The sequence below is a fragment of the Mustela putorius genome, unplaced genomic scaffold (assembly GCF_011764305.1).
Source record: "Mustela putorius furo isolate JIRA1106 unplaced genomic scaffold, ASM1176430v1.1 tig00003850_pilon_pilon_pilon, whole genome shotgun sequence".
In the NCBI taxonomy this organism is placed as follows: Eukaryota; Metazoa; Chordata; class Mammalia; order Carnivora; family Mustelidae; genus Mustela; species Mustela putorius.
The window spans coordinates 12,264,538-12,277,640 of record NW_025422002.1 but is presented as its reverse complement, the minus strand read 5'-3'; the positions used below and the strand labels follow the sequence as shown (position 1 = coordinate 12,277,640).

The 13,103-nt window shown below is 44.4% G+C and overlaps 2 protein-coding genes across 4 annotated transcripts in view; one reads left to right on the top strand and one right to left on the bottom strand.

The window, feature by feature from the left end:
* SYN2 (synapsin II) overlaps positions 1-13,103 on the bottom strand; it is a 210,345-nt gene that overhangs the window by 30,002 nt on the left and 167,240 nt on the right. For all 3 annotated transcript variants that reach the window (XM_013052398.2, XM_045063325.1, XM_045063324.1), the window contains exons 5-7: positions 11,587-11,676; positions 670-732; positions 147-289 (exon numbers count right to left, since the gene is read on the bottom strand). In XM_013052398.2, the coding sequence (XP_012907852.2) occupies positions 147-289; positions 670-732; positions 11,587-11,676 (296 nt within the window). The remainder of the gene's footprint in view (positions 1-146; positions 290-669; positions 733-11,586; positions 11,677-13,103) is intronic.
* Positions 3,316-11,910, top strand: TIMP4 (TIMP metallopeptidase inhibitor 4). The gene is made up of 5 exons (XM_004738547.3): positions 3,316-3,988; positions 5,204-5,301; positions 5,711-5,825; positions 8,453-8,577; positions 9,192-11,910. Exons 1-5 carry the CDS (start codon positions 3,850-3,852, stop codon positions 9,387-9,389), a joined length of 675 nt encoding a protein of 224 aa, XP_004738604.1. The 5' UTR covers positions 3,316-3,849; the 3' UTR covers positions 9,390-11,910.

Here is a 13,103-nt window from a genome sequence, read left to right as displayed (position 1 = left end):
CTGACTTGAAAGGCACCCTCTCTCTGGTCTCTGCCTTTTGGGCCAGATGAGGTTAAATGAGAATTGGCTGCTACCTGGAGGCTCAGATTTTCCATTGGGCTGAGGAGAAAGTGAAGAGTATCTGCTGGCACTCCGGCCCCACTCACATATAAGCCTTGTAGTTGTTGCCTATCTTCTGGACCCGGATGTCATACTTGGCGTCAATAAAAGGCTCTGCTGTGGCATATGTCTGGGTGAGGGCCACCACACTAGCAATGTCCTGGAAGTCGTAGTGGTTTTCCACTTTGACCTAACATTGGAGCAAGGCAGAGAAGGAGAAAAGGAGACATACAAACACATATACTGAGAGTCACAAGAGCTCTGAGCCTCCATACCCATCAAGATGTTATTCATCCAGATGTAAACCTGGATGCCACATCTCCCTAGGATACACTTTCTTTCTAGCTTCCCCTCAAAGAGGGGAAAGGGCCCAAGGGCCCAAGCAAGTGGCCTTACAAGCAGGTTGGAAGAGGTCTGTTTGGGTAACACTCATAATTCAGAGGGGCCAAATCAACTCCTTGGAAAGAATTCATGGAGAAATGAGGCAAAATAGTCCATAAGCAGGCTCTCTAAAAAGTGCCCTCCTTGGCCTCAACCCCAAAGCACAACAAACCTTTACCATGGCCTTACCTTGCCCATGCCTGAGTGAGCATGGCCAATCTTCACCACCACAGGGAATGTGGGCAGTGTCAGCTGAAAGCAGAGGAGAAAGGAATGAACTGGTCAGAGTGTGCCTCACTCTCTATGGCATCATACAAATATTTTCTTGGTAATACCCTTGGAAGGGTCCTTTAAAGAACTAGTCCAACCTACTTGTTTTTACAGATTAAAAAACAGTATGGAGTTGCCTCAAAAAGTTGAAAATAGAGCTACCCTATGACCCAGCAAGTGCACTACTGGGTATTTACCCCAAAGATACAAATGTAGGGATCCGAAGGGGCACGTGCACCCAAACGTTTACAGCAATAATGTCCACAATACTCAAACTATGGAAAGAATTTAGATGTCTATCAACAGATGAATGGATAAAGAAGATGTGATACACACACACACACCCAGGCATACTATGCAGCTATCAAAAGAAACAAAATCTTACCATTTGCAATGACGTGGATGGAACTAGAGGGTATTATGCTGAGTGAAATAAGTCAACCAGAGAAAGGCAATTAAATGATCTCTCTGATGTGAGGAATTTGAGAGGCACGACTGGGGACCATGGGGTGTAGGGAGGGAAAAGTGAAACAAGATGGGATCAGGAGAGAGACAAATCATAAGAGACTCTTAATCTCATAAAACAAACTGAGGGTTGTTGGGGGGATAGGGGAGTAGGGATAGGGCGGCTGGGTTATGGACATTGGGAGGCTATGTGCTATGGTGAGGGTTGTGAAATGTGTAAACCTGATGATTCACAGACCTGTACCCCGGGGGGCAAATAATACATTATATGTTAATATAAATAAATAAATAAATAAATAAATAAATATTCTGTGGGAAATGCAGAAAACAAACAAACAAACAAAAAACCCTGAGGCCCATAGAGTGAGAGTGACTTGCCTGAGGTCACAGCATACAATTACCAGAACTGCAAGAAACCTGCTCTGCCACTCAGTACTTTCTATACCTTTAACATTCATTGCTTCAATATTCTCTGCATTATACAAATCCTAGGCAGGACCAGTCCTTAGCCAAAGAAAAGGAAAGGAAAGGAAAGATAAGGAAAGGAGAGGAAAGGAGAGGAGAGGAGAGGAGGGGAGAAAGGGAAAGGGAAGGGTAAGGGAAAAGGAAAAAAGAAAAAAAAGCATCTTTGAAAGGGTGAATTTTGTTGTAAGAAAATTGTATCTTAGTAAACCTCAATTTAAAAAGAAATGTATCTTTGGAATCTTAATGTCCCCTTTGTCATGTACCTTTTAGTACCCTCCCCTTCCCCTTCAAACATACAGCTTCCTACACTGAACCTGGGTTTTCTCCCTCACTTTCACAATGCTGTCACTGCTCACCAACACCTCAAACTCAACACCAAACACAGCTTAGGATGCTAAGGCCTCTTTCTGCCCAGTTTGGGGTTTGGAAGAGATCTGACTTAAGAATTCAACATGTAAAGGCACCATTAAGAGTGTAAACTCTATCCTGAGGTAGCCATATTTTAACAGAGGGACAATAGAAACTTAAAAGAAGAACTACCTTCCAAAGGCAGCATTTCAACTGGTTACAAAGTGGTGATGAAGGAAGTACTATGGTGGAGTGGAAGAAGCACTACACTGTTATGTCAGCAGACTTGCATTCTAGTCTTAGCCATTAGCTTTTTGTAAGTCACTTAACCTCACTGAGGCTTTGTCTTCACATTTGCCAAATGAAGAGACTGGACTGGATGCTTTTGGGGGTCTGTCCAATAATAAATACATCAGGCTCTATTTTGGTTCGGGTGTTATATGAAGAATCAACTTGGTCATCAAATCTCATCTTTCTAACTCAGACTCAGCTCTCTTTCAATTTCCTTCTTTTCAAACATCACTACCACAACAAAATGAGATGTCTTTTGAAAAAACTGAAGTTAACTCTGATAAAAAGGCAGATTCCCGTGGGAATCCGAGGTGTGACCAGATGCTGGGAATACCTGACCGGAGGAATTCAATATTCCTGGCTGAGGCCAGTTGAAGCTGGGACAAAGAGCATCAAAGGGCCTTGGAAACACGTTCAAGCCTATTTAATGGAGAAGAAAGTGAGGCCCAGAGAGGCAAAAATTGCAAAGCTACCTTGTGACAGAATCAGGACCCAGCCTTCTACCTTCTAGTCCAGCACTGTGTGGAAATATCCTACAATAATCTCCTGGGTTTCTTTGTATTTGGAGACTTGGAGCACTATGCTCTGTCAAACAGAGCAGACAAGGCTCTGGCTGCAGTGACCCCCATGTGCCTTGCTTCTTTATTTTCTGAGCTGTCCCACCTTCTATGACAAGGTATAGTCAGTCCAGTGACTAATGATATGAGATAGGAACCAGTGTTTGAAGGTTTGCCCTAAGTGATGCGATATCCTGTGCTTTGAGCCCCCACGAAGAGCACTGTCTTCAGCCATCTGCAGAGTCTGAGGCTCTGGATATGGGAAAGAGTTTCTAAAGCACAGGCTGCTTTCTCTGACATCTCTCCCCACCCCCCAGCTGACAGCGCCAAGACACACACACACACCCCAACTTTCTCTGTCCTATTCCATTACTGTTTGCTGTTGCTTTGGAGCCTCATAAATAGGGCATTGAAAACACTTCCTGCAGCTGAAAGAAGCCCTGAGTAGCTTGTCTCATTCCCAGTGTGGAGCTCAGCAAGGGGTCGGTCCTCTCTGTCACTGTCTCTTTTGCCTGTTGTAATTCTGTCTGCCTCTCTCTGACTCTGCCTGTCTCACTTTCTGTTTGTGCCTCTCCTCACTCTTGTTCTTTCAGTGTGAATCACAGCCTATCGATCTTTCTGCCCTCATGCCTTTATCTTTGTTGCACTTGTCTTTCTGCCTTGACACCATTCTCTTTCCCAGTGTTTTTTACTCTGCTTCTATAAGGCTGGATTGCTTAGGCAGGGAAACAGACTAGGGGCCTCTCTCCTGGCTTCCCTCTTCCTTTTACTGAGCCTGCCAGTCAGGAGGGCTGTGGGTCCTACAGCCGTGGGTGGCCTATAGCCAAAGGAGGGAGGAGCCCATCTGGGCGGGATTGGCCCTAGGTCCACCTCAAAAAGCCTGGGGCCAGGGGCACGACACGTTCTGGATGAGCCCCGGAGGGCCGGTTTGGTCAGACAGTCCCCACAGGCACAGTCAGGGCTTTGCAGTGTCATGCCCTGGAGCCCCCGGACCGCGCCAAGCTGGGCGCTGTTGCTGCGGCTGCTGGCACTGCTGCGGCCACCGGGTATGGTTGAGGCATGCAGCTGTGCCCCTGCACACCCCCAGCAGCACGTCTGCCACTCGGCGCTTGGTGAGTCCAGAGGCTGGAGAGGACCACAGCAGGGGGTGGTTGTGTGGGTTTGCTATGGGGCTGAGGTGAGCTATAGACCTGGAGTCTGGAGGGAAAGGGAGATCAAATGCTGCACCAGTTACCTCCCACTGGGGCTGATGGGTCGGGCAGGGCTGGTGCCATAGCAACCTTGCAAGCGCAAAGCCTGGCTGACTTGCAAGGAAATGAAAGGGACCCCCTTAGCGACCCCCTCACCTCTGCCTACTGCAATTACCGGACTTAAACAAGAAGTCACGGGGAGCTATCCAGGGGCTGGATATTCTGAACTACTGGATGCAGGGAGGGGGAGACAGGAGCCAGAGGACTGGGCTTTCATTATAAACATCCCACTGTGTCCAAGCCTATAACTGATGTTTACTCCATGCACTGCCCTCCCCACCAAAAACCTTTTGTTCTTGATCTTTTCTCGGCCTGAAATGCACCTTCCCCTTCTCCTTAAATTCCTTGCAGACTCCTATTCATCCTTCAAGGTCTTATTCAGGTATCTTTTCTTCTTTGAACATTTCCTGACTTCTTGGTGCTTCCATGGTATCTCTAACAAAAATTTTTGTACTCCCAGCATACTGTGCTGTTATTCTTTGTAAGTGTATTCTCTACTAGACCAAGAGTTCTGCAGGACGGGGGACCTTATCTTAATTATGTTTATGGACCTAGTACCTACTGTTGGGCCAAGCACATAGAAAGAATTTTATAACCAGTTTTTGATTAACATCCAAAATGGCAAGAGACAAACTACCTCTGTATAGGGTCAGAATATAGGTATTAATTCAATAACCATTTACCAATATCAGCTTTGGGTAGGCTCTCTTGAGGCCTCAGGCTATACAGGTAGATGACTGCAAACTGACTGTCCTCAAGGGGTTCCTCCCTCCTTCCTCTACCCTGATGCCCACCTCCAACCCACTGCAGTCTAGCTATGGAGAATTAGACTCTCAAATCGAGCAGGTAAAGTATAGAGATCATAGGATCCAGTACACCTGAGGAGTTTGAAACTTCAAGCAATTGTGGAGGATGAGTTTCCAGGTCCACACTTTTACACATGTTTCCCCTCACAATCCAGCAAGACCTAAACCCAGAATTCCCCTATAAAATTCTCCAGGGGTCCAGGTCATCCAGATCCCAGATGAACTCCTCCCACAGGTTGCTGAAGGTCCCCTCTTTTCTCTTCTTATGCAGCCATTCGGGCCAAAATCTCCAGTGAGAAGGTAGTTCCTGCTAGCACAGACCCTGCTGACACTCAAAAAATGATCCGGTATGAAATCAAACAGATAAAGGTACATGGGGAACAGGACAGGGCTTCGAATTCCTTGGGCTGTTGGGAGGAGTGGGGTCTGTGTACTGGGAGGGGGGCTGGTTGGCAGGTAACCTGGCTCATTGATCATGGGGTATTGACGCTGAAGTGGAAGTCGCTGACGTTTGCAAGCAGGGCCCACAGGCCTTAGTGTCCATCCATTCCTACAGCTGCCTGTGCGTGGGGCTACTAGAGGTATTCCACCCAATTAAACTAAGGTTTAGATTTTTCTAAAGATAGAAATGACCCAGTTGGGCCATCTGTGTGTACCAAATCCTACTAGATTTTTGCTTAATTTCTTTTAGATTGAGAAATGATTTTTTTCCCTGTTAAGATATAAAGTATACTCACTGACCCAACATACTGCTTTTTCTTTTGTTATTGCCTTTCAGATGTTTAAAGGATTTGAGAAACTCAAGGATGTTCAGTATATCTATACACCTTTTGATTCCTCCCTCTGTGGTGTGAAACTAGAAGCTAACAGTCAGAAGCAATATCTTTTGACTGGTAAGTTGAAGACCAACAAGCAACCCTAATAGTCTCTGTCCTCCTTAGGACAGAGAAGGAGCCAGGGCTGTCCTTGGGCAGCAAGCTGAGCTAGGTGGCATTTTCTTGGGCAGAAAACATAGCTGCGTTCCTAAGAGCCAGCCTCTGAGTTGGGAGGAGCTGTGGTAACCTTCCTTTCAATGCTAGAGTCTTCGTTACAGTGATCTTGGCCACTGCTTCACTACTTTAAGGACAGGCTGCTCTTCCAGGCTCAGGCAGCTGGTCCCATTTTTAAACAGTTTTAATTGATGTAAGTTTGATATCTTGAACCAAAAATCCACTCCTCTGAAACTGCCCCTTGTGGGTTCAGTTTTGCCCTCTGCCCATGATGATCCTTCAGAGGCCCAAGGACCATAAACATGGGCACTCTAGCTCTAGGTCTGCTGCCCATGGTTCCCAGACCCCTTCCTAGCCTGACCACCTTATCAAATGGGATAGAGCCTGTCTCTCCCCTAGCACAGGTCCCTAAACTCCCTACACTACAGGTGATGTCTTGATTCACAGAGTAAATGAGGATTGTGCATGTCAACCTTGCCCCCCAACACACATATTATAGTCACAGTGGCATTAATTTTAGATAGCTACATTAGGTCATGATATTGGCTAATAATGAGACTCTGCTAAATCACATCACAGGTCATATACTGGGGGTATAGTAAAGCACAGGCCCTAACAGGAGCCTTCAGTCTAACAAGTCTAACAAGTCTCTATGAACTTGGGCCCAGGCAGGCCTTCATACTCCATTGGTTGGGACAGGACAGTTAAGAAACCACACAAGATTATGACTACATAAGTGAATGAATGCAATATTAAATTATTTTGAAGTTCAGGGGAAAGGGGTAAGTGTGTGATTGTAAACAATTAGGGAAGCTTCACTCTGTAAGTGCGACCTAAATTGCCCCTAAAAGAAGAAAAATATTTGGAAAGAAGGCAAGGAAAAACAACAACAACAACAACACAGCAGGTGGGGATAACAGAAGGAATTTCCACCATCTGTCCATCCATTCAGCAATAAAGACCACCTACTCACTGCCAGGCCTTGGGCAGGAGGATGGAGACTCAGTGACAAGTCACAGTCCTCAAAGAGCTCAAGGTCCAAGCTTGGCTCTTGAGAAATCATAGCTATTAGAAGTCACACTGGTAGGGGCTTGCCAGACCTAAGGATGTAGAATTATGTTGATCTGGGAGCCTATGGTTGGGAGAGACAGAGGCAGAGCATGTCACTGAGCCCTTCATGTCCCAGGATTAGCAGACAAGGCTACCTCATTCACTCTGTATGCCTAGCCCTCTGCCAGCACCGTGGTGCATCAGGGGAGGAGGAGATATGTTCTTTGCCCTCAAAAACATCAAGTCTTAACTGTGAGTGGGGATAAACAAAAAAAAACACAAGTCTACTGAGAAGTCATCAGTGGTGCCCATGCTCTCTAGGAGAAGACACAAGCTCTTTTGTCTAATGTTGAAAGCCCCTGTAACCAGAACACTGCTGACCTCGCCAGCTTTATCTTCAGCCAAGTGTGGGTAACAGCTCCCAACTCTTCATATCCCCCAGCGCTGAACTAAACTACTTGCAGTTGCAGAAAGTGTTCTGCTGGGCTGTGCCCCTCCACCCTGCACAGGGTAGTCCCTATGTTCAGAAGTCCTTTCCCTCATTTGTCTCACAGGGGAACTCCTATCCACCCTTTCAAAGACCAATACAAGCATCAGCTCCTCTGAGACACCTTCCTTGCCCCACACCCCTTCCACAGATGTAGATAATTGTGCCTTGTTCATTCTTATACTGCATCTTATACATAATCACACAACAGTATAATTTTTGCCTACTTACCTATCTGCCCTACTGGTTATTAAGCTCCTTGGGGGAAGAGATTCTGTCATATTTATTTCTGAATTTCTGGGTACCAAGTCGTAGTAGTTGCTCAGTGAATAATTGAGTGACTAAGGTTCTAAGAGAAGTGTGGGCTAGGGGGTCAGAGATGGCTCTGAGGACACTGTGGTACTGAAAAGGGCCTTTGGAAGTTAGGAAAGACTTTGATAAGTAAAGAGGGGACACTTTCCTATGGGGAAGAGGAGAGACTCACCAAGATAGGTATCAATGGGGCAGGATACCAGGCTATGTAGATACTGGGAAGGGTTGGAAAAAGTAAGGGACCTATTATTTATGGAACCTTCTGTGGGCCCAAGCTGTGCTGGGAACTTTACAGACATTCTTTCATTTAATCCTGACAACAACTTACTACTTTCATACTTTGAGCTGAGAAGTTATGTGACCTTCTTAAGGTCACATGGCTGTAAATGAGAGAAAAGAAGGCAGTTGTGTCCACAGTCTGACTTTAAAGTCCATGTTTTTCTCTCTACACCACTAAAGGAAAAGACCTTCATCCCACAATTCTCTCATACAAACATAATCTGTTAATATCTTTGATATAAAAATTGTAAAGGTTTTCCTGGTTCTTTCATTGAGCCCCATGTCACCACTGCCACCAAGAAGCCATTGAAGAAATTGTAGTTCTGGTCTCTTTGCGGACCTGGGCTCCTGGAGCTCCATGAGCAAATTCCTCATGCTAGGTTTTCCTCCATTACCCCTGAAGGTCAGGTCCTCAGTGATGGAAAAGTCTTCATCCATCTGTGCAACTACATCGAACCTTGGGAGAACCTGTCCCTTTTGCAGAGAGAAAGTCTGAATCACCACTACCATCTGAACTGTGGCTGCCAAGTAAGGGAATATCCATTTGCAAGGTCTTTTGGGGCTGAGGGAAGGGTCTTGAGACTTGCAGCCATATTCCTTCCTTTGTGGATGCATTTATTCACTTATTGTACTATATTTGAAATCTGCCATGGATCAGGCACTGTATTAAGTTGGGGATGGAAAAGCAACATGGCCCATAGTTCATGATCTCAAAGTACTTACATTTTGGCTATCATATAAAGAACGAGATAACATAGCTACTGTTTAGAGAGTCTACTTTTTGCCAGGCCCTGTAATGATGTATTTCCTTAAAATATTTAATTTAGTCTTTATAACAAATTTATGAAGAGTTAAGATTTCCATTTTAAGGTGAAGAAATCAATGCTGTAAGAAGTGATCTGCTCAAGGTCAGTGATGGACCAATGACCTCAGGCCTGTCTGACTCAAGAGATATCATTTGAGAGGCAATACTGTATATTAGGAGATGGGGAAAGGGAACTCAGAAGGAAGTTTAGGGACTAGGAAAGGCTTCAGGAGTCAGGGGCATTTGAGCTGGGTTGTAATGATATGTAGGAGTCTGAAAGGCAATAATGGAAAAAGGACACCATACTCACGTTGATGTTGTGTGGCTATGACTCTAGATTACCACCTGCTATACAGTGCCCTGTACCATCTCAGCTCCCAACGAGTGCCTCTGGACAGACTGGCTGTTGGAACGGAAGCTCTATGGGTACCAGGCCCAGCATTATGTCTGCATGAAGCATGCTGATGGCACCTGCAGCTGGTACCAGGGCCGCCTGCCCCTCAGGAAGGAGTTTGTTGACATCATACAGCCCTAATAGGGGCCAGTGACCATCACACTCCTTCAAGCATCCTGAAGCCCAAGCCATTTCTCCTTCCCTGTGGAGCTCTGGCTATCACCATCTGCCTCATCACTGCCAGCCAATGGAAAGTACCAAGTGGATGGTCTGGCTAGTGCTAGGATAGGGATGGGGCATATTACAGCTTGGGTCCAAATGACAGCCCAGCACCTGTCAAGGGCCACAGAAAATAACATCACTTTTCTAGCCAGCCTTCAGCCCATCTCCCCTGTGTCCCAAACCCTTTTAGGCTAGCTAGTAACAGAAACCTGTTACTGAAAGTTTTGATTTTGGCTTAGTTTGTTTTTGAAAGCCAGAACTGTTCCCTTTTCTCCCCAGGAGAAAGCCAGAACTATTCTCTTAACTGATCTGATAGGGGAGAAATGGTGATTATTATACATATGAGATAATGTAGCACTGTGATGTACAATTCCAGAAGGTGGGCTGACAGAATCAGAAACAAGCTGATTTGGAGGAATGAAATGAACAACCCACTATGGCTTTATGTCCTTTACTCATGTCCCTACGCATCCTAATCCTCTCATATACTTTTTTCTGTTTGGGGAGACACTTGGGGGAATACAGTCACTCACTGTGAGACCTGCAATGGCTTAACCTCATTCTACATGCTATAATCTCCTCTATACCATTCCTAGCAGAGAATCTGGTCCAGTTAACATAACTCTTTGGACAAGAATAGACTTAGGTATTGTCTCTCCAGGTCAACTATCTTTAATGTCCTCAACTGATGTCCATAAAGCTTCTCCTCAATTTCTTAAAGTCTTCTCTACTAGATTACTAAGGTCTTTATTCCTAATTCAGAATTTTTTTTTAAGCCAAAAAAGCCTTTCTCTTGTAGAGATGAAATTCCCCTTTAGCTTTTGACACCTCAGAGAGATCTTAGGAGGTTCTTTCTCAAGGGCCAATTTTAGGACAGAGGACATGAGAGAAATAACACAAAGACACTTGGGGGAGAAAAATGGTAGGTGGGGAACATATTTTGCAACTGTTACAACTGTTCTCACTGGTCAGCCCTGCTAGACTTTATGGCAGGAAAAAAGCCAGCTTTGCTCCCTGTCTGCCCTAAAGTTCACTCCCCTCCACCACTGTGTATTAGAGTACTTAGAACTCTAAGTACTGAGCCCTTAGGGTTCCTTAGATTCTGCAAGGCTTCCTGGCTTGCCCTGAAAGAGAAAGCTCATATGTTTATCTCAAGGATTTATGAAGGATGAGGGCTTAAATTTCCAGAGCCTCTCCCTGGCAAAGATGAATAAGGTAGTTCTTTTCAAGGCTCAAGTTTACTATTCATCTTTTGTGTGTAGTTTGCTAATAAGCAGGGTTATGACCAATATGTCAAATGAAGGTTCTTGATTCACAGAAATGGTTCCAATGGAGATCCTTTTTGGAGCAGGGCTCTCTGTCCCACAGTATGACACTGGAATGCTATGGCAGAAAGTCTCCATTGGTGGGTTAAGCAGGATCACCAACTGACCACGCAGGCCTGGGGCAGAGAATGTAGGGACAGAGAGGAAGAAGGGAGTTGAGCAAGAGGTGGTCATAAAGAAAAAACATTAGTTGTAGCCTCCTCACCACCAACCATGCCATCTCTCTGTTCCTTCTGACATCCTAGCATGGCCTCAGAGAAGGCATAGTGTTAACCCAGTCAATCTTGAGGAAGCCAGAGGAATGGAAGGGGCTGGTGAATAATTATAGGAACAACATCTTACATCTGAGTTGTACTTCACACTTTTCCAGAAGGCTATCACCTAATCTCACTTACTTTTTATAAGTACCATATTAGATATCCTGGTCAGGAATAATTATGCCATTGAACTTTCCTATTGAGAAACTCACACACAGGGAATCTAACTAGTCCAGTGATATGTGGCAGGGCCAGGGCTAGAACCCCAAACAGGAGGATCCTCTGATTGTTGATACACAGATTTATTAGTTTCTCAACTTGATAAAATGCCCAAATTTCTACTCTTAGCGATTTGGTCTCCAGACTTTGGAAACAAGGGGTTATCAATTAAAATTCAGCTGCTCTAGCCCCATAGTTTAATCCCAACAGAGTGTCTGGGGTTGAAATGCTGAGGCCCTCTTTAGGGCCCCATAATCCCCATGTGGCTCAGAATGTAAACAGCAGAGGAACTAAAGTCCCCACTCAATCACCTACCATCTCTTTATGGTTGGGGTAGTATGTCTGCTCAATGAGTGGGAACTTTTCTCCTCCCAATGTCTTGTAGATGGCCACCAGCTGGGCAAACTGCAAAAGAGAAGCAAATGATTCAGCTTATCTAGACACTGCTTTAGACAAACATCAATCTATCAAACAAATATTTACTGAGCATTTGATCTGTTGGGGACTTTGAACAAAACACTGAGGATATAAAAAATGTACAATTCTTGTTTTTAAAGAACATATGCACTGGGTGTGGTACATAAACAATGAATTTTGAAAACACTGCAAATAAAATTAAATTAAATTTTAAAAAATAAATTGATTTTTAATCATTATTTTAAAAATTTAATAAAATTAAATTAAAAAAATAAAGCAGCAAAAAAAAAGAACATATGCATTAGTTGGGGAAGGGAGAATGCATTAACATTCATTCATTATCTATACAATTTTACAGTATTTCATTCATTCCCCATATCAAATTGATGAACTAGGTATTTTATCATCTTTATTTTACATATGAAGCTCAGAGATGGTAGAATAGTTGCCTGAAGTCACAGAACTACAAAAAGGTGAAGCTGGGATTGAAATTTAGATCTCTAACTTTAAATACATGATCTCTAGAGATGACAATTGATAAAGCTAGATAGGTAACATGGGGACAAGTCTTGAAAGTTCCAATTCTAAGAAAGGAATGGTAGCTGTTTTCTGCAGACAGTATGGAGTCATAAGAATTGGAGCAGGGGTCATGAATAAAGCTGTTCTTTAGGAAAATATTGATGCTCATGGTATGCAGGATAGACAGACCTAGACACTCTAGGACTTATTACTCATCTAAGAACTGAATTCTGGATCCTTTACCTAGGAGAATCCAGAACAACTCTATGAAGAGGTGAGATACACATACTTACAGTCTGAGGGTTGAAAAGCCTCAGGCAAACATCTAGCACCCCCTGGAGTTCCCTGTCCCCACATTTTATAAGTGAAGAAACTGAAACCCAGAGAGATCACTTGCCCAACGTCACATAATAGTTGAGGTGGGATCATAGTCAGGCCCCTTTTTTTCCAACCTATAACTCTTCCTGCTGCCTTTCAGACTCTGCAGAGACCATGCTCTTCCTGTAGGAAACACATAGGACTTTTCTGCTCAATCCATTCAAACACACACCCACCCACACACCTCCAGTGCACTGGCAGCAGGGGTAATCCAGCATCTTCCCTGTAGTGCTACTTAGGTTAGTTTACACTTGAAACCACTGATATCTGGAACTGCTAGAAGGAAAAGTTGCCAGATCAAACTTGCCTTCTATTTATCAGAGAAAGGAAAGCTAGAACATTTTTCAAAAGCCTAGCTCCTATTCTCAATAAGGGATGTTGGTACAAGAGCCGGTGGGGACAGGGGAGTGTGGGGGGAGGAGCAGAAACTTAGAACTGGGTTGTTAGAAAACTGGGTTAGAGTCTTTGGGTTCTTGTTCTGCCTTGAACTCGCTAGGTGTCCTTGAGCAAATGATTTC

Excerpts from the sequence above, each read along its gene's own strand:
- TIMP4 (XM_004738547.3), top strand. The coding sequence starts at position 3,850 with ATGCCCTGGAGCCCCCGGACCGCGCCAAGCTGGGCGCTGTTGCTGCGG. Across the intron at positions 5,826-8,452 it reads GAAGCAATATCTTTTGACTG|GTCAGGTCCTCAGTGATGGA; the intron begins GTAAGTTGAAGA and ends TTACCCCTGAAG. Across the intron at positions 8,578-9,191 it reads ATCTGAACTGTGGCTGCCAA|ATTACCACCTGCTATACAGT; the intron begins GTAAGGGAATAT and ends CTATGACTCTAG.